Below are 21677 nucleotides of genomic sequence, written 5' to 3'. Positions count from 1 at the left end.
TGTAACTTCTCCCAAAGCCCAGGATCCAGAGCGTCGGGATCTCATCGACCAGGATTAAAAGGAGGGTAAGAGTGTCGGAACGAGGTTTCCAATTTAAAATATATCTATATATATATGTATATATCCGTGCATCATGGTTATTAAACAAGCTTTAGAAAGTACGATTAGCAAGGATCCACAGTTCAATTCAAGAATTCAATATTTATTGTCAAAAGTCAGTTTACCAATAACTATAACCGAGTTGGAAAATTCATACATTGACCCCTTCCGTCCTGATTTTTTTACCACGTATACATTGCAACAAGACAGAAAAACCGATTGTTATCTCTAATGTACCAAATGTAATTGTTCTTTCTCGCTTAGATAAAAATACATTATTGGGCAATGCGTTCATAGTTAAGCTCAAGAATTAATTCCTAATATATAACCGTAACTACATAATCAATTAGATTACTAAACATAATTTTTATAAACGTACTTTTTTTATACTAATTAAACATTAACTTTTCAGCGGCGAGTATCAGCCTATGAATTATATGTACAATTGCAAAAGCCCTCAGAGCGACGGTTGTAGTCGTGAATAGTCAGCGTCTTGCTGATATGTGCTCCTTAAGAAGTGGTGAATTCGATACTTTCCGCTAATAAAAATAATTGACAATTAAATTAATTTCATATGCATAAGCCAATATTATATTACTCAACCACGGCGCACGCCGATATATATTACTCAATAAATTTATAATGTGAAAAAGAAATGAAAACTATGGAGTGCTAGATAATGACATAACTTTTGACGGACAACTTTGACAATAGGGGATCGTATGGCAACGCCCGCGACGAATTGGCAAACGAATGTGTGAAGGCCCGATCGTATTGACAGCTATGCTTGATGGGTAGTGTGGACTGACGACTGACGAACTTTACGGACTAATAATATTTTCCAAGCATTTTAAATATTTATTCTCGTTATGTTGGAGAGGAGAGAGGCTTACCAAAATCCCACGACCCAAATACGACGTAGCTTAGGCCGGATAATGGTGCCTGAACATCGGACGCCTCTACCTCGGCCCAAGTCCCTGTCAGAACTCGGGCACTAATATATGCCCACGTAACAAGCTCATATGAACCGCAAGTATGATTGCGAAATAAAAAGTATTCAAATATGTGTATAATTTTCATAAAATTATATTTTCCGTGGCGACGTAAATGATAAGGTATGCGATTATCTTCTTGTAACTGACGATGAAACCCCTATTTGTAAGGCAAAATGCTCCTGAATCTTGTTGATCATACGCTTTAATAACCTGTTTAAAATTGCCTACTCCAAGTATCTTAAGCATTTCGTAAAGATATGCCACGTGATAATACGGTACATGAAAGCACCTTGCTCATTATCATAGCCAGAATTATTTGGGCCGCTTCATTGCATTGGCATCAACAAAATATATTTTTGGATAACTGAGTATTTCCGTGCGTTCGTTGGGAGTAATCTTATACATGTAAAAGTTTCGTTGAAAGTAGCGATTCACATTCAGGTTCCGTTTTTAATTTAGAATTGCTTGAAATACCACCTTAAAGTGAGCCGGGAACGTCGTTTTTTTTATAGTATTGTTACATTAGGCAGACATATTGCAATTAAATGAATGCTATATTTTAATTTTTTCTATTACGTTCCTGAAAATGGTTGTGGTTTTGGTTTTTTTCTAATTTATTATCCGTAAGTTCCGACATCGAAGGTTATGTATATGTATATATATTATATATATAAATATATATATATTTAGGAAAATATTTTCCAAGCTTTATATTTTTCAAATTCAAACGTTTTCAAACCATTTTATCGTTTTTCTAAGGTATGGCTATGGCATGGTATGTAATGGATAATATTTGTTATTTAAATAGTTCGTCTCTTTAGAAGTATGTGTAATATTTTATCTTTGCCATATTTCGATTTCTTGAATTTCACTTTTCCAAAAATTAAAATGTTTCAAAATTTTGAAGGCAGAAAGTTGCTGACATCTATTGAGCATATTCCTGTAAAAGTTTGATGGTAAGATTCCAGAGGAGTTAAATACAACAGCTCTTAGTGTAAGCCAATATTTTGTTCACTTTTTAAAGTTTTAGGGTAAGGTGACAAACTGATATATACACACTAAAACTCTATGCAGATGTGAAAATTATTTATTTTTCCTTCAAATATTCTTCGAAGTTGATGCACTATGGTCAGTACAAACAAGTGGCCCTTACGACACCAAGCAATGCTTGTTACGCGCGGAGCCCTAAACCGATTTGGGCAAGTAAACGAAATCGCGGACATGGAAAAAGACGACTTAACAATAGACAGTTTAAAATACATGCTCACATAGAATGGCTAGTAACATAGAAATTTACAAATTATTGGAAGATAGAAAATACATAAGTTTATACATAAAAAATACATAGTTACTAGTTGCATTAGGGCTATCAAACAGTAAGACGTGACACAGTGCATTATAGTCGTCACAAAGAGGTTGAAAATGTACAGTAATGGAATACCAATTTAACTGTAAACTTAAAAAAAAAATGTCTACTTTAGTTCTGGGTTTAAAGTGAACAGATTAAGTTGTTCCATTTCTAATTGACAAAAATCAACAAAAAATAATTATTTTTTTTGTTATTGGATGTTTGTCACGATAACGTAAAAGGTAATGTTGGAAATATGATAATGTCACATTCATAAGGCGCAAAAGAAAAAACACAAAGTACCAAGAACTGTTGCTAAAGATCTTGTTAGTACTTGTATATATTTCTTTGAATTGGACAAATTGGAATATTGGAATTGGAAAATAAATTGAATAGGGTTTTTACTTTTAGCTTCACTTTTTAGTCAAAATTATTTTACAAACAAATTACGCAAATTCTTAATAATATAATTGAAAATACATTGTCGGCACGTTAAGAGATATCGACAATTATTTGGAATTTTTGACGAGACATGACGAGATCGCAGTTCCTAGAGCGTATTTTTCGCGATTTCTGGGGCACATGCACATTTTCAGACTGGAATGAAATAGGTTGCGCTTTTTATCGCTCAATAACTTCCAAACGGTAAAGTTGCGAAATCTCAATGGCTAAATAGTAAATAGTAAAAGAAATCGTTAGAACCAAATTTGTGAAAATAAGCAAAAATGGTTAAAAAAAAATAAAACATTTAGCTATAACTTTAAATCTATTGTATTTAGCAAAGCTAGCAAATAACAGTTGACCGTTACTTGCAGTCACCATGAAACAGTTTTTTGCGCAACTTTTGCGCAAAAAGTCCGACAAGAACCACCAGTGTCTCTTGAACGAACGGTCTGTGCTCAACCAAAAACCAATTTCGCGTTTCCTTTTTTGCTCTGCTTATTCGCTGACCGTTTTTCAACGAGCGAAGAAAATAAAAGTATTTTGCATTTATATGAGTGTATGTGCGAATTATCAGTCTACTTGTAAACCTAATAGTTGTAAAGCTTAATGTTTAGATCTAATAAATATGTTAAAGTTATTGCTAGGCGTTGTTAAAAAGGCACTGACCACAAAACACCGTTTACGACGAGACTTTCGTTTTTTCGCTCTTCTGCTGACCCTCAATGAGCAAGCGTTCAGTTGGTTCGCTCTATCTAAGTTGTTAAAGGATCAAAGAAAAACGAAAAGTTCTGTTCAAACCCTTTAGTTCCAAAAAAAAAGTTTCACTTGTGAATCACGTGGGACATGTCCTCTTGCACAAGTAACGCTCCATATAGAAAAATGTATGGGATGTCCGCATTTTCACAAGTGGAAATTCAAATAAAAGCTTTTCGAAGTCCCACGGGATTTAACTTGTTCCTTATACCCATTTTTTTATGGCTTGTCACGGGACATGTCACCGGCACCCAAGTGAAATCACATGTAAAAATCAGAATTTTTTCATGAGCTTTCACTTATGAAATCACTTGCAAGTGACACGTCCCAAGTGAAATCACTCGTGAAATTCAGAATTTATCCCATGAGTTTACACTTATGAAAATATAGAATTTTTAGTACATACAATTTTAATTACATTTTAATTCATTTTAATTAAATCAAATTATTTAGATTTTCAATAAGGGGACAATTATTGTTAGTATTTCTGTTTTTTTGTTTTGTTAGTTTGTTTTTCACGTTCGTCATCGCCTTTCTGAAACATTTGTCTGGGTCTTTGGAGTCCTTGGCCAACGCTCCTGAAAAAATGTATGGGCATATGATTAAAAAATGGGTTTTACTTGTTTATTTGAATATTTACCTTTTAGAGCTGTGTATAAACCCTTTGCGGGATTTTTTTGGCACTAAACATTTCATCATCCACTTTCGGCTAACGGAACCCATTGAATACCTTCAAAATTTACGTACTTTAAACTAAGATCAATGCACAACATCTTAAACTTAATGTAGCACTTACCTGACTATATTATATTAACTTAACGATTAAAGTAACTCTGCTGCGCACAAATTAAATGGATGCTTCCCTTTCAATCACTCAAACAGAATGCACCAAGTCTTCTCACCCATTTACTTGATTTCTTTTGTTTTCTCTTCGCTTTTGGCGCGTGCCACTGCACTTATACTCTTTCTAAGGCGAAATATATCCGACTATATAATTTGTACTTCTTAAGTAAAAAATACAATACGAATTTTTTAAAAATGTTATTACTGAAATGTTTTAAATGCTTAAATCAATTTTAACGGACTAATTTTCTATAACTACACTAAAAAAAATATTGTAATAAAAATGTATAATAAGTAAACATAACATTATAAGTAAATCCGAATTATTTAATTTTACTATAATCAAATAATTTACTTTTATAAAACAATATAAGTTGTTTATTTTCGATATACAATAATGCTCCTAAAATATTAGGGCATTCACATGTCGCTGCTCCACGAAAATTTTTCCGCCGAAATATTAGTCGCTAGCCGAACATAACGGAGAGACGCAAAAAAAAAATAACGGACCGGCCGAAATTTATCTCTGAGAGCGCCGAGTGCAGGCAGATTATAAGACAAAGAAAGAGAGGGAACTCCTCCAAAAATTTGTTTAAATAACTTTTAAGCGGAGTATTGTATTTTAGCAGAAGAATAAAACTGCCATTACTCACTTTCAAAAGGACATTTTACAAAAAGACATCGGTTGCTCAAAGATGACTTTTACATATTCCCGACAAATGACCAACTGGATAGTGCCGCTTCCTGTATACAAACTTCAACCTTTAGCTTAGGTGGAAAAATGAGCTCATTTGCTTGATCAATTTTCAAATTAAAGCTAAGTTTGCAACAATTCAAGTTTTTAAATTCGGATTGCTTTATCCACGATTAACTGAGCTTTTGCTTAAAATTTTCCTTAGGCATCTTAAAAGTGGAATGAAATAGTGATGGGTCCAAAGGTTGTCTGACCATACTGAAAGCACAAAACGATGGCTATTTGGAACTGTCAAACGATACCCAAAGGTCCATTTTTAAAAAACTTAAAAGCTTAATTTGAAAAGCAAAAAAAAGACAGATTTTCGGACAGAAGATGTTGCAATTTATTTCCGGCTGAGGCAGTTTGAACAGGAAAGGAAGTTAACATCGGTAAGCCGAAGTTTGTATACCCTTGCAGCTATAATTATTAAATTTAAAAATACAAAAAATGATATTCCCAATAGTATAAGATAATATGTCAAAAAACACCGAAGCTACAATTTGTTTCATATTATTTTCCCACCAAGTTTCCGAACGTTCCTATGGCAGCTATATGATATAGTCTTCCGATTTTGATAAAATAAAATTCGAAATTCAGAACAAATTAAAAAATGTTATTTCCAAGCGTAGGAGGTTATATGTTAGAAAACACCGAAGCTTTAATTTGTTTCATATTATTTTCCCACCATTTTTCCGATCGTTCCTATGACAGCTATATGATATAATCGTCCGATTATGATGAAATGTATTTCGAAATTCAAAACTAGTTAAAAAATGTTATTTCCAAACTTAGAAGGTTATATGTTAAAAAACACCAAAGATATAATTTTTTAAATTTTTTTTTCCGATTATTCCTATGGGAGCTATAAGACATAGTGATCCGATCCGGCTGGTTCCAACTTATATACTACCTGCAAAAGAAATACGATTTTTGGGAAAGTTTCAGCCCGATAGCTTTAAAACTGAGAGACTAGTTTGCATAGAAACGGACGGACAGACGGACATGGCTAAATCGACTCGTCTAGTCATGCTGATCAAGAATATATATACTTTATGGGGTCGAAAACGTCTCCTTCATTGCGTTGCATACTTCTGACTTAAATCATTATACCCTCTGCAAGGGTATAAAAAAGGTCAGATCTGTCCAGAAAAAGGACAAAATGGCAGCACTCGCTTTGTCACTAAGTGAACTGCCGTCCACAGTAATCACGTAGTCTTTTTGAAGAAAAGGACCTGTCCTAACTGCTTCCAACTGGCTGGTCTTGTCTTCACTGCACAGTGGTTGGGCTTTTATGGAGCCCCGGCCATAAGTACATCTTGATAACAACAAAGGTTTACACAAAAATTCTAAAAAATATATTTCAAATGTGTAATAAGAAATATAGCTGCCATAGGAACGATCGGATAGAAATAAGCAATAATATGAACAACTTTTTTGTTTTTCAAGATAAGTAAACCAAACTCACGGATTGTGTATTATCATGCTTTCCAAATTCAGTTTAAATAGGAAAACAATATCATATAGCTGCCATAGCAATATTTGCAAAGACAAATAAGTACCTGTTTTAAAGATAAGCCAATTATTTTAGTAATAAGACACTTTTTTAAAACATAACAGGAGTCATAACAATTAAAAAAAAACAAAGGAAGAATGAATAATTAATCTAATTCATCTAACAAATCTAATAAAGACTTCATCAAAAGGATTAGAAGAAAAAACAAGGAAGAACGCTATAGTCGAGTACCTCGACTATCAGATACCCGTTACTCAGCTAAAGGGACCAAAGGGAAATGGAGATAAGCAAGCAGCGAAGCGAGACTGAAATGCGCCACCTACCGGCGGTAGAAAGATTTAAGCGTTATGGGCGTTAGAGTGGGCGTGGCAAATTTTTTTGGGTCAACCGATAGGTATTGATGATAACAATACATTTCAGTTAAAATTTTCATTCTAGCATCAAAACTGTAAGAGCCACAGTTTTGGGCGGTTTGTGGGCGTTAGAGCGGGCGTGGCTGAAACAAAATTGCGCTGCGTAAGAAGCTCAGGAATCTGCATGCCAAATTTTAATTCCAAGATCTCAGCCTTCATCCGCTCGGACGGATAGACGGACATGGGTAGATCGACTCGGCTAGTGATCCTGATCAAGAATATATATACTTTATGGGGTCGGAAACGCTTCCTTCTGCCTGTTACATACTTTCCGACGAATCTAGTATACCCTTTTACTCTACGAGTGACGGGTATAATGAGTGTGTTTATGAAGTTTGTATTTGTTGCAACTCGATATATTTTCCTTGTATTCTGCTTTCTATATATTTTATGTTTCACGATCCCGATAATTAATTAATCACATCTGCACCGTGGATTAAAACTTTGTGTACTGAGGGCGGGAAGTAGTACCAGTAATAAAAACTTAGCAACTTTTTGGCAGTGTCAAGACCATATAGTCGAAATTTGTTAGCATTAATCCTGTACCCCGATGACATGGCCTGGAGCAATTTTAAACATCGTATAAATTTGCGTTCACCTAAGCCAGTATTTTAAGCTGATAATTCAGAATTATTGAAAAAAATTTTTGCAGTATTTTCATCATTTGAATTCCAGCTACCTTCACTTCTAGGTTGGTCCACTATTATACCCATTTTTGCCTTGAAGTCTTCTTGGATCCTTTTTTTCTTAAAGAAAGAAAGGGGCTGTTTTCCTTATTTGGTAAAAATTCGCCAACTTTTTTGGTCCAATCTGTAGGCAACGTGCAAAACATATGCGAAACCCAAACACTTTTCTAAATCGTTCATTTGTTGGCATTGCTTTACAAATGTAACATTTGGCTGCAGACGTGTCGCTAAGGGCATTACATATTTTCGCATCTAACATGGTCAATTGCAAGCTGTGTTTAACATCGATTACTTTATTGCCAATATAATATGCAGTATGCTTTAACTTATCAATTCGATCCTTATAATGCCTTTCTTCGTTTAAAGCTAATTGAGCCGATTTCTTTGGAAATTGGAACCTAATTGGTCTGCAGAAGCGTGTACATGAAGGTCGGGGATTTTTCCAAATTATTTTATGGCCCTTGGGATCATTTAAATTGGTAATCAGCTGCAATTGTACTTATGACGTAGTAAACAGACTAGAGACGTCCAAATTATTGTAAAGCGCATTCTGTTTGAATTCAGAAAGACCGGTAATACCATCAAATCTCTATTTTCCTAGCAAAATTAAGTTTTTGACCGAATCGTCCGTTATTTTTAAAATCCGGGAAGCTTTGTGGTTAAGTCAGCTTTGAAGTTGAACTTCAGCTTTGCCTCAGTAACGCAGATCTTTTGACACCTGCTCGTAACTCGGCAATACATCAAATGATACTAGCGAATTTATAAACTTACGAATGAGCAAATATTGAAGTTTTGATAAATTGGACTCTACAAAAAGCGAGAAGACTTCGTCAACATTGGCTTGGCAATACTTTGGCCCTGAAGACAATATGCACGATCGAAGCAAGGAAGCTGCAGAGTCTTCTGTTTTCGCTATTTCAGCAATCCTTCGTCGGCTTGCTCCATTCGAACACTCTGAAAATTTAATTTTCGGCTGTCCAAGATTGGCACTTCCTGAGACACCTCGTGACTAAAGGTCAATACAATTGTTTTGAATTTATTCAGCCAACTTGATTGATATTGCATAATTGCAGCCTTCCCAAGAATTATTTTACAAATGTAACCAATACGTTTTGGTAGTTGGCTTAACTCAGGAATGTAAACATTGATTTCAATGTGCTCTTTCATAACTTCGAAAAATTTTTTTAATCTTCCAGAGTTGGTTCCTTTTTAAGATATATTGACATGCAAACACACACTTATGAGAATCGCCTAATAAGTAAATTCCAATGAAATGAAAAAATAACAAGGAAGAACGCTATAGACGAGCACCTCGACTATCAGATACCCGTTACTCAGCTAAAGGGACCAAAGGAAAATGGAGATATGGAAGCAGCAAAGCGAGATTAAAATGCGCCACCTACCGGCGGTAGACAGACTTAAGCGTTGTGGGCGTTATAGTGGGCGTGGTAAAATTTTTTCTGTTCAATCGATAGGTATTGACGAGACCAATACATTTCAGTTAAAATTTTGTATCTATAATGAAAATTGTGGGCGCCGCAGGCTTTCGCGGTTTGTGGGCGTTAGAGTGGGCGTGGCATATTCGCGTAACAAACTTGCGCTGCGCTCAAGCCAACGGAATCTAAATCTGAAATCCCATTTCTCTATCTTTGGTATTTTCCGAGATATCCGCGATCAAATTTACGATTTTTTGAAGTTTGTGGGCGGTTTGTGGGCGTTAAAGTGGGCGTGGCAAACTTTTTTTGGGTCAATCGATAGGTATGGATGAGAACAATACATTTCAGTTTAAATTTTTATTCTAGCATCAAAACTGTAGGAGCCACAGTTCTGGGCGGTTTGTGGGCGTTAGAGTGGGCGTGGCACTCTACTGAAACAAACTTGCGCTGCGTAAGAAGCTCAGGAATCTGCACGCCGAATCTCAATAGCCTAGCTCTTATAGTTTCCGAGATCTCAGCGTTCATCCGGACGGACAGACAGACGGACAGACGGACAGACGGACAGACGGACATGGCTAGATCGACTCGCCTAGTGATCCTGATCAAGAATATATATACTTTATGGGGTCGAAAAAGCTTCCTTCTGCCTGTTACATACTTTCCGACGAATCTAGTATACCCTTTTACTCTACGAGTAACGGGTATAAAAATCTTACAAATGAGTTAGTAACAACATTACAAACGCGAACGACGAGGACAAGACAAAAGCACAATAGAGAAAATATGCCCTTGGGAAACACTAGACGGCGTCAATATTTTTTTTTGTGGGATCACAACTAAAACTCCAAAAAAACATAAAAGACATTCACAAAATAGACAAGAATAGGGTTAATCCATTAATCGGTCAGTTAAATTTCATAAAACCAATGTATTATGGTAAATACATTAAACTTTAGAAAGCATTTAAAATAACTAAATTCAGTGAACTTTTGCGAACGTCTGACCACTTTGAATTTCACTTTTGTTTTGAGAAAAGATACATAAATGCAGCTGCAGCCGCAAAAATGAACGCGAGTTCCCGCGTTGCATTCTATTTTAGAATGTGCCGTTAGATTTCCGAATATAAACTGGTTTGTCATACAGAAATTTGGACAAATTCTTTACATTTTGACTAAATATTTTTGATGGGTAACGGTTTAACCCGTAGAGTAAAAGGATATACTAGATTTGTCGGAAAGTAAGTAACAGGTAGAAGGAAGCGTTTCCGACCCCATAAAGTATATATATGTTCTTGATCAGGATCACTAGCCGAGTCGATCTAGCCATGTTCTCAGCAAAGAGCCACGCCCATTCTAACGCCCACACACCACGCCAAACCGTGGCGCCCACAGTTTTAAAGCTAACAAAACTAAATAAACTAAAATGTATTGGTCTCGCCAATACCTATCGATTGACCTAAAAAAAGCTATCCACGCCCATTCGAACGCACACAAACTTCCAAAGAAGAATAGCAATCACGTCAGAACCAAACAATAACAAATGTATTTATGCATGTGTGTGTGTAAATAGTTTCAGGCCGAACTGTGTGGCATAGTGAAAAGCGCTGCCGGAGTTAAGAGAGAAGAGAGTGCGCGGCTAACTTTTTCTATTGAATAATTAACAATTTATGCAATTTGTCCTTTTTGTCTTCCCATCTATAACTCCAATAAACTCAATACCAATTTCAAATATCTAATTTCGATTATGTTAATGTAAGCTTTAAATAGATGAAAAACAATGAGCGCGGGTGGGGGCTGCACGCTCTTTGCATTACCTCTCTCTCCATTCTAACCTGCAGTGCATTCACATAAGCGAACAAGAAAGAGACGGAAGTGTGTTTAGCCAGTGTTGAAAAGCACAAGAAGAACTACAAGTCCCATACCTAAATAAAATTATTTGATGAATGCTTAAAAAAGAACACTACAAAATTGTGAACGTAAAGATTACTAAAGATTCTATAGGGCAAATTTGCGAAAAAAAAATTTTTTTTAATCGATTGCAGTATTTTTATTATTTTTTTCGTACACGACTTTCTAGCATTCTTTTTTTAAACATAGATCAAATATATTCTCAAAAATATTTATTTATTTATTATCCAACCGATACAGACGTAAGAAGTAACAAGAAAGAAAGTTAGCTTCGGCATGGCGAAGTTTGTATACCATTGCAGTTATAATTATTAAATTATAAATATGTCAAACAAGAAAGGATGTTAACTTCGGCAAGCCGAATTTTGTATACCCTTGCAGATATAATTATTAAATTTAAAAATACTAAAAATGATATTCCCAATAGTATAAGATAATATGTCAAAAATCACCGAAGCTATAATTTGTTGTATATTATTTTCCCACCAATTTTCCGATCGTTCCTATGGCAGCCATATGATATAGTCGTTCGATTTTGATAAAATTAAATTCGAAATTCAGAACTAATTAAAAAATTTTATTTCTAAGCGTAGAAGGTTATATGTTAAAAAACATCGAAGCTATAATTTGTTTCATATTATTTTCCCACCAATTTTATGATCGTTCCTATGGCAGCTATATGATATAGTCGTCCGGTTTTGATAAAATTTAATTCGAAATTCAAAACTTGTTAAATAATGTTATTTCATAGCTTAGGAGGTTATATGTTAAAAACATCAAAGATATAATTTTTTAAAATTTTATTTTCCGATTATTCCTATGGGAGCTATAAGATATAGTTGTCCGATCCGGCTAGTTCCGACTTATATACTACCTGCAAAAGATATACGACTTTTGGGAGAGTTTCAGCCTGATAGCTTTAAAACTGAGAGACTAGTTTGCGTAGAATCGGACGGACAGACGGACAGACAAGAATACATATATATACTTTATGGGTCTCCTTCACTGCGTTGCAAACTTCTGACTGAAATCAATATACCCTCTGCAAGGGTATAAAAACACCGAAGCTATAATTTGATTCATATTATTTTCCCACCAATTTTCCGATCGTTCCTATGGCAGCTTTATGATATAGTCGTCCGATTTTGATAAAATTAAATTCGAAATTCAGATCTAACTAAAAAATGTTATTTCCAAGCGTAGGAGGTTATATGTTAAAAAACCCAAAAGATTTTTTTTTTTTTTAATTTTTTTTCCGAATATTCCTATGGGAGCTAGAAGATATAGTTGTCCGATCCTTATATACTACCTGCAAAAGATATGATTTTTGGAAAAGTTTCAGCCCGATAGCTTTAAAACTGAGAGACTAGTTTGCGTAGAAACGGACGGACAGACGAACATGGACATCAAGAATATATATACTTTATGGGGTCGGAAACGTCTCCTTCACTGCGTTGCAAACTTCTGACTGAAATCATTATACCCTCATTATACCTGCAAGGGTATAATTAGTCCAATTCTATAATTCCTGGTATGATATGGTGGTTGGGAGTAAATTTAACTGATTTAATAAAAAACAAGGCAGAACGCTATAGTCAAGTACCTTGACTATCAGATACCCGTTACTCAGCTTAAGGGACCAAAGGAAAATGGAGATACATATGCAAGCAGCAAAGCGAGATTTAAATGCGCCACCTATCGGCGGAAGGCAGATTTAAGCGTTATGGGTCCATCGATAGGTATTGACGAGACCAATACAGTTCAGTTAAAATTTTGTATCTAGCATGAAAATTGTGGGCACCACAGGCTTGGGCGGCTTGAGGGCGTTAGAGTGGGCGTGGCATATTTGCGTAACAAACTTGCGCTGCGTACAAGGCTACGGAATCTAAATCTGAGATCCCAATTCTCTATCCTTGATAGTTTCCGAGATATCCACGTTCATATTTACGATTTTTTGAATTTTGTGGGCTGTTTGTGGGCGTAAAAATGGGCGTGGCAAACTTTTTTTTTATCAATCGATAGGTATTGATGAGAACAATACATTTCAGTTAAAATTCAGTCTATTCTAGCATCAAAACTGTAGGAGCCACAGTTTTGGGCGGTTTGTGGGCGTTAGAGTGGGCGTGGCACTCTACTGAAACAAACTTGCGCTGTGTGAGAAGCTCAGGAATCTGCACGCCAAATCTCAATAGCCTAGCTCTTATAGTTTCCGAGATCTCAGCGTTCATGCGGACAGACAGACGGACAGACGGACATGGCTAGATCGACTCGGCTAGTGATCCTGATCAAGAATATATATACTTTATGGGGTCGGAAACGCTTCCTTCTGCCTGTTACATACTTTCCGACGAATCTAGTATACCCTTTTACTCTACGAGTAACGGGTATAAAAATACGAACTAGATTATTTAATGCTTTACAGATTTAGATTACTTCTGTTTATAATCACGAGTTTAGTAAACATGACCATGATGTTTTTTCCTGTCAGTCAACAACATCAGGTGTAATATCCCATATTCTAAAAATGAAAAGCAAGTATGGCCCCCCTTAGAAAACGATTTTTAAGATTCGCCTTGTAAAGTTCTATATTGATTATCCATGGTCAGATGATTTCTTAGAAAATCGATGTCCATCGAGGACATAAATGTCGCGATTGCGGGTCTGGTCCCACATTACACATTATGTCGAATTTTATAGAATGCTTAGTATTTCAATTGAGACATTTCTGCATGTTAATTGAGGACCGTAAAAAAGGGTATTACCTCACCATGTACTCTGGGTTACAGCTCTTTTATATGTTTTAAGAATTTCGACCGATGGAAAAGTTAAGAACGATCGAAAAACCTGCTGTGAGGCATAGCAATATTTTAAGATTTCAGAATTTTGATTTTTAATTAGCATAATTTATAAACGGTTCGATCCACGAAATATAAATATGAATATACTTACTTACATTTTACTTACATCAAAATCGCGAAAAACATCTCGTATATCAGGCTTACGCTTTGATCGACTTTTTGTGCGACCCCGAACTGTTTGATTCAAGGCCCTTACCCGTTGTACAATAGCTTCAGCGTGTGGTTTGGATAAAGTAGTCAATATAGGCTCCAGTTTAGCATAACAAACCTCCAACCCCTGAAAAAAAAAATGTATGTAGCAGGTATAGTATATATGAGACATTTTCTGGACCGGACCCTCAGAACAACATTTTGATGCCTGTTCATCGTAACTTTGTGGGGAGCTGAATAACTCTTCACAAAATGCCACGGCAGTTATATAGGATGACCGGCCGGTTACCAGATAAGCGGCGTGTCAGCGCTTAGTAACAACAAGGAACGAGAACGAGTTAGAAATTGAAAAAGTAGAAAATTATAGTTTGGAGAACAAGTTGGTGAAAGAGAAAGTGCAGAATGAGAAGTAGGACAACAAGACTTGTCGAATGGAGCAAGTAGAGTTGTCCGCCAATACATACGGCAATGACATGATTTCTTTTGCGATGCCGAAATTGCTTAAGGATAGGGCTTTGAGATGGTTCATTGCCAACAACAAGCAATGGGCAACCTGGGCGGAATTCATAGAAAGCTTCCACACCTATTTTTTGCTGAGAGACTTCTTCTCTGGGCTGGCGAATCAAGTCAGGCGACGGGAGCAGGGTTACAGTGAGCCTTTAAGGACTTCATAATCGACATGCAGACGATGATGAGGTCACTCAAGATGCTGTGAGTGTCATGGGAACTTCGAGGAAACATCAAGGGAGCGTCGAGAGAATCAATGAAAGCATCGAACGAGAAGTTGGAGAAAAAGAGTTTGGAGAACGATTTTGGAGAGAGAGAGAGTGGAGACTTCAAGGGTGCCGTGTGCAAAAGTAAATAACCGAACGGCACAGCATTTTGGACTATGCTGTGAACTTTGGACCAGGAAAGAAAGTGCGATCCTAGCGCTCCTGCGAACCACATACCGCTGGAGTGTCTGCTGGACGGCGTCAAGACGTCAATGAACTTTGGACCTGGAGTGTAGAGTACCAGCGGGCCGTACGCAAGAGGAAAAAAGCGGTTCCCGCAGGCCCTATAAAAGACCGCAAAGCGCTGGCAATTGGATTAGTCGATCACGAGGACTCAACCCATCAAAATCAGTCAGTCTTTTAAAGTCAAAGAATCAGTCAACCCGCATCAAGTGAACAACAAGTCAACAACAATAAGTCAAGTCGTCGGAAGCAGCGGCATGGGAAGCCCAGAAGGAACAAGATCGCTACGTCAAGACGTTCGGGATTGTAACATCAGGAATCTCCGGGTGCCTTGCCCAAACACTACTTTGGCGTGTCCCGCCGTACTCCAAGTCAAGTGGAAATTGAGTAGGTCCTGGCGCGACTAGCCACGAAGGGCGAGCGGTTGATCGATTGTTGTTTCAAGGGGCGTAGTCCTGGAGAGCCCACAGGACATCGGCATCGGCATCGACGTCTAGAGTGGAACGTGTGTTTAGCCTAGGCGAAAAGAGAAGGGAACTGCTAGGTAGCATCAGCCGTAACTGTTAGCGCGAACTGAACGAAATCCTAGTAGGACCGCCCGCCATAGAGCAAGGGACAAGCGGTCGTTGTTTCGACAGACGTAGCCCTGGAGCGCGGCACCTTTTCTCCCTAGTCTGAGACCGGTGACGTTTCCTTAACCCACGAGACAAGCAGCCATTGAGTCAACTCTACAGCAAGCAAGCAGAGGCGATCAACACCAGGAGCATCCCGCGCTACAGGATCACGGAGTCGGCGAGGTGAGCGATCATCGACCCACTGTAATAAGCCAACCGAAATAACCCCACAGAAAATCCTTAAATTCTGTCCCTCCTCACTGATCTACTGGGCGGTCACGTTTACTTGAACTTGGTGAGACGAACACACATTTTACTGAGCTAGCCGCGCGAATCTCGTAGCGAGCGGACCAACAAAATCAATTCGTTACATCTGGCGCCGTGATTGTCCCGACAGTGATCGCAACAAAAGCAGAATGGAAAAAAAGTGAATTTACCGCCTCAAGAAAGAGGACTTTATCGCAAAAAGGATTAACATTACCCTGGTTGTCAGATAAGACGACATGAGAAGGGCTTTTTCTGAATTTTATTTAGAGACGGAAAATGAACCTAAACTCGTCGACGTCTCGGCCGCAATACAGCAGGCCTGAGCATCACGTTAACAACGTCTACGTTAGCTTCAACAACCTGCAAAATGTGGCCTATGGGAGAGAGTTAAGCCAGGATAGAAAAACAGCAGCGCTGACCTCGAGACACAGCCAGCCACACTATGGAAAGGTCGCTAAACAAGTCCGCCAGTGTTCATTCAGGATCGACGGTGTGGAAAAACCATTTGAGTTCCTGGAGCAAGTAGTAGAGTCCGCGAGAGATGGTGAAATTACTTAAGGGAAGGGCTTGCAGTAGATAATTTCGGACAACAAGCAATGGAAAACATGGGCAGAATTCATAAAGACCTTCCACACCTGTTTCCTACCTAGAGACTTATTCACGAAGCTTGCGGATCAAGTCAAGCAACGAAAGCAGGGCTTTAATAAGTCTTTTAAGGACTATATGATCGACATGAAGACTATGATGGGGCCACGCAATTATTCACCGAGAGGTAACTGCACTAAGAGCGTACAAGGTGTCGAATCTGGATACGCAAATGATCTTAGCCGACGAGTATCAGGGACTGGAAAAGAAGCAGAAAGCGTTCGTACAGGAGAACAAGTTCCCTAAGACCAAATCGGCAGCCCCAACGCGAGTCACGTGTAGAAGGTGCGAGACCACCGGCGACCAGGAACTACGAGAGAATGCCCAATGGAAATAGCCATACCAACAGAGACAGCCAACTAACACCTTATGAAAGCTACCGAAGACCACACAGAGGCCACGGGAAACAACCCACATCGCAGATCCTCAAGAGGCTGTCGGAAATGTGGCGGGACCGTACACTCTATCGAAATGTCGAAATCAACGCCTGTTGTTCTGCTGGGTGTATGGAAAAATAGGTGTCAGGAGCGTCAAATACTGTCAACGATCGGGAAATGGCCAAAGATCTCATCCGCAGAGAAGAAAAAGGTACCTCTCCAAACTAACTAGCGAGCTAATCGAAGAGGATCATCATCCGCAGCGGTGATGACTGATGAAAGCACATACAAAGCCACAATTGACACCAGGGCAACAGCGAACTTCATTAGCGAAGAACTGGCGGACAATCTGGCTGCTCTAGGAAAGATTACAAGGACAAGACGGCAAGTTAGGTTAAAAGACGGAAGATGCAGCGGAATAAATGCACAGCTCGAGGCTGAAGTCATTTCTTTACACAAGTTAAAAGCGAAATTAAGTGTGCTAAACACAAGATCGTATTACGCACGAGAAACCGACACAAGGGATGGCTAAAGAGCTTAAAAAGCGGCGTGTCCCGGCCTACGATCGGTTTTCAAGAGGAGTAATTCTGGAGAGGCCCGGCGGTTTTGCGAACGAAGTCCCAGAGCGGCGTTTGTCCGACACCTCGAGAAACCCAGAGACCACGATACATCCAGCCTCGAGGCAACCACATCCAGGAGCAGGCATCATCAGCGGCTTTTTTTTTTTTGTGCCAATATTTATTTAAGCGTTGATCAGCCAACCTAATGACTATAAAACGCATGGAAATAACAAAGGAAAAACAAGGAAGAACGCTATAGTCGAGTACCTCGACTATCAGATACCCGTTACTCAGCTTAAGGGACCAAAGGAAAGTGGAGATATGCAAGCAGCAAATGCGCCACCTACCGGCGGTATACAGACTTAAGCGTTGTGGGCGTTAGAGTGGGCGTGGCAAACTTTTTTTTAATCAATCGATAGGTATTGACGAGACCAATACATTTCAGTTAAAATTTTTTATCTAGCATGAAAATTGTGGGCGCCACAGATTTGGGCGGTTTGTGGGCGTTGGAGTGGGCGTGGCATATTCGCGTAACATACTTGCGCTGCGCTCCAGCCCACGGAATCTAAATCTGAAATCCCGTTTCTCTATTTTTGATATTTTCCGAGATATCCGCGTTCATATTTACGATTTTTTGAAGTTTGTGGGCGGTTTGTGGGCGTTAAAGTGGGCGTGGCAAACTTTTTTTTTGGGTCAATCGGTAGGTATTGATGAGAACAATACATTTCAGTTAAAATTTTTGTTCTAGCATCAAAACTGTAGGAGCCACAGTTTTGGGCGGTTTGTGGGCGTTAGAGTGGGCGTGGCACTCTTCTGAAACAAACTTGCGCTGCGCAGGAATCTCAGGAATCTGCATGCCTAATCTCAGTATTGTAGCTCTTATAGTTTCCGAGATCTCAGCGTTCATACGGACAGACGGACAGACGGACAGACGGACATGGCTAGATCGACTCGGCTAGTGATCCTGATCAAGAATATATATACTTTATGGGGTCGGAAACGCTTCCTTCTGCCTGTTACATACTTTCCAACGAATCTAGTATACCCTTTTACTCTACGAGTAACGGGTATAATAACATGAAACATAACAGAAATAAGGAAGTTAACAAATTTATAACAGTGTCAGTTCGACATTATTGTTTTAGGACACGGGTACGATGACGTCCTCGTGCCCAGAGATCGCCAGGGTGCCGCGCTTCAGTCTTCTTCTCGTTGTAGTTGGGTTTGCCAGGGATGCTGCTAGATGGTTGGTGTGGGCTAGTAGACGGTCGTTGTAACGGCTTGAGTGCATGTTAATCTGCTCTCGCACCGTGGGGATGCGAAGATCGCAGGCTAGGACATCGTTCCTTACGTACCAAGGTGCATCCGCAATCGTACGTAGCGCCCGGTTTTGCATTCTTTGGACCCTCATGACATTTGAGTCAGAAGCGGTACCCCATATTTGAATGCAATAAGTGAATGAAGGAACCACTATCGACCTGTACAGCAACATCTTGTTGCTAAGGCTGAGCTCACTTTTACCTTTAAGCATCCAATTTAGTTTCCGCAGCTTGGAGCGACATGTTGCTGTAATTTTGGTTATGTGCTGCCTCTACGTAAGACGTTTGTCCAAAATCAAGCCCAAGTACTGAGCCTGGGCTGATTGCGGTATGAGTGTGTCATGTAATTTCACTCTGGGGAGAATTTTACTTCTAAGAGAGAAGTTGCAGTGCTGAGACTTATTTCCGTTTATCGAGATGTTCCATCGATTCGTCCATTCGCCATACAAATCCAAAAAGTTTTGTGTGATTTGGGTTGCTTCAATTCGACACGTGGAGTTGGCAATAAAGGCTGTGTCATCAGCATATGTAGCCAAGAGGGTACCCAGTTCCCTAGGGTATGGCAGGTCAGCGGTATACAGAGTGTATAGTACCGGACCAAGAACGCTACCCTGAGGTACGCCAGCTCGAATGCATCTGATGGACGATCTTTCGCCTCTCACATCTACCATAAAATTTCGTTCTAAGAGATACGATTTTAGGAGAAGATATTGGGCAGTAGGCAGGAGAGTTTTCAACTTATACAGCAAGCCATCGTGCCAAACGCGGTCAAAAGCTTCTTTGACGTCAAGAAAGACTGCTGAGCTGTACTGCTTGTTCTCGAACGCTCCAAGGATGTGCTGCGTTACCCGATGTGCTTGCTCTGGGGTTCCATGGTGACTTCTAAAGCCGAACTGAACTGGTGGTCTGGAATGGCGTCCTGCACACTTCTTACTGCCATTATTCTACTAAGGAATATTCTTTCGAATATTTTAGAGAAGGTGGGCAGTAGACTTATTGGTCGGTAGGATGCAACAAGGTTTTCCGGTTTTCCTGGCTTGGGTATCATCGATATCACAGCACACTTCCACTGTGTGGGAAAATGGTGGATACGTAGCATGGAGTTGAAAAGAAGAACTAGGAAAAGTATACCCTTCCTAGGTAAAGCCTTGGCAATTCTGCTGTCGATCCCGTCGAAACCGGGAGCCTTACTGCGTTGCAGCTTGCGAATTTGAAGGCAAACCTCTTCCGGACTCACGTGTGGGATAGGTTCAATCGCCGAGGAGGGGGCATTTAGGAATGCTAGGGTATTATCCATGTCTTCAGGCCTAGCAAGATTGAATGGCTGAAAGCGCCCTTCCAATTCCTCAGCAAAGGCTTTATTGGAATTCGGCGAGGGGGCTGTCGTTTAATATTCCTTGTTGCCCTCCAGAGATTGAATCCATACGGCTTTGTGGGATCAGCATTGCGGAGCATATAAGCAAAGTATTCACTCTTCGTTCTAAGCGAAAGTTTCTTAAGATCGTCCTCAGCACGACGATATTCCCTTTTGTCAGCAGGGTCTCGAGAACGCATAAATCTGCGACGCAACGTCCTTTTAAGCCTCACCAAATCCAGGACCTCAGGTTTTAAAAGGGCATGAGGTGGATCAGATGGGCTGTTTGGTCTTTGGCCGCAGGTTGATGATTCGGCAGCGATGTGAATATTTCGCACAAACAATTCAGTTGCATCGTCAATGTCATCAGGAGTGTTCAGCTGCATGTTAAGGTTAACTAAACCGTTAATCGCTTCCTGAAACTGTGGGATATTTGCATTCTGGGGCAGGACGCAGGTCTTGCGGGAAAGCTTACAAGCGGAAACTCTGTGGTGTATTATTAATGGGATGTGGTCCGAACTTAGTTCAACAATTTCAGAGGTGCTTAGTAAATCAGAACGAATTCCTTTGTAAATGGCAAAGTCAATGGCTGATGGAATGCGTTGGCTGTACGGGTAATGTGTAGGCCCTCCGGTAGCAAGAACCTGCATATGAGATGCGAGTATAATATCCGCTAGAGTTCTGCCCCGAATTGTAGAGTTACGTGATCCCCAGAGACGATGATGCGCTTATGATGTGGTTAGCTGTGAGAGGCGAATTTGGAGGACAATATATAGATGCAATGACTATTTCCCCTTGGTCAGTTTTGACTTTGATCGCAACACACTGAGCCGTTTGGTGTTCTATACATACAAATTGGTAGTATTTAAGACAAGATTTGATGATAATTGCGGATCCTCCGCGATGGCGATCAGCAGGATGGTTTGAAAGATGTACGTCATATCCCCTTAGCTGGTAGTATGATCTAGAGCAGAAATGAGTTTCGCTGACCAACATAACGTCGATATGATGTTGTTTTACAAAAAGCTCCATCTCGAGTGACTTGTTGGTCAAGCCGTCGGCGTTCCACACACCGGTTTTGAGTCCAATTTGACTCATGGTTGGGCTGTAAAGGCAGAGTGGAGACCAGCGGCTGCTTGAGCAGATCCTGGCGCTATTTGGGGTAAAAGGTTGGTGATAAGGGACATCATTGACATCATCATCTGAAGCATTTTGTCAAGCCGAGCAACAAGGTCAGACAGTTGTTCTTCAGATCGTAGGTACATTTGCTCTTGTCGTTTCCATTGCTGATCGTTTTGGAATTGCTCGCGATTTCGTTGATGTTGTTGCTGGAAGGACTGCTGCTGCTGATGGCGGGTCTCTGGATATTGTTGTTGGTCTGTCGTCTGTATGGTTTGTGTCCGT

The 21677-nt window shown here is 39.4% G+C and overlaps 1 protein-coding gene across 3 annotated transcripts in view; it reads right to left on the bottom strand.

The window, feature by feature from the left end:
• The window catches only part of LOC119559635 (rho GTPase-activating protein conundrum), a 155618-nt gene that overhangs the window by 28687 nt on the left and 105254 nt on the right, over positions 1-21677 (bottom strand). The window contains exon 4 of one of the 3 annotated variants that reach the window (XM_037872681.1): positions 14127-14308. The exons of 1 other annotated variant lie outside the window; for it this stretch is intronic. In XM_037872681.1, the coding sequence (XP_037728609.1) occupies positions 14127-14308 (182 nt within the window). The remainder of the gene's footprint in view (positions 1-14126; positions 14309-21677) is intronic. One more of the 3 variants, XM_037872678.1, reaches the window with a different exon arrangement.

The sequence above is a fragment of the Drosophila subpulchrella genome, unplaced genomic scaffold (assembly GCF_014743375.2).
Source record: "Drosophila subpulchrella strain 33 F10 #4 breed RU33 unplaced genomic scaffold, RU_Dsub_v1.1 Primary Assembly Seq27, whole genome shotgun sequence".
Classification (NCBI taxonomy): Eukaryota; Metazoa; Arthropoda; class Insecta; order Diptera; family Drosophilidae; genus Drosophila; species Drosophila subpulchrella.
This window is presented reverse-complemented; position numbering and strand designations above follow the sequence as displayed.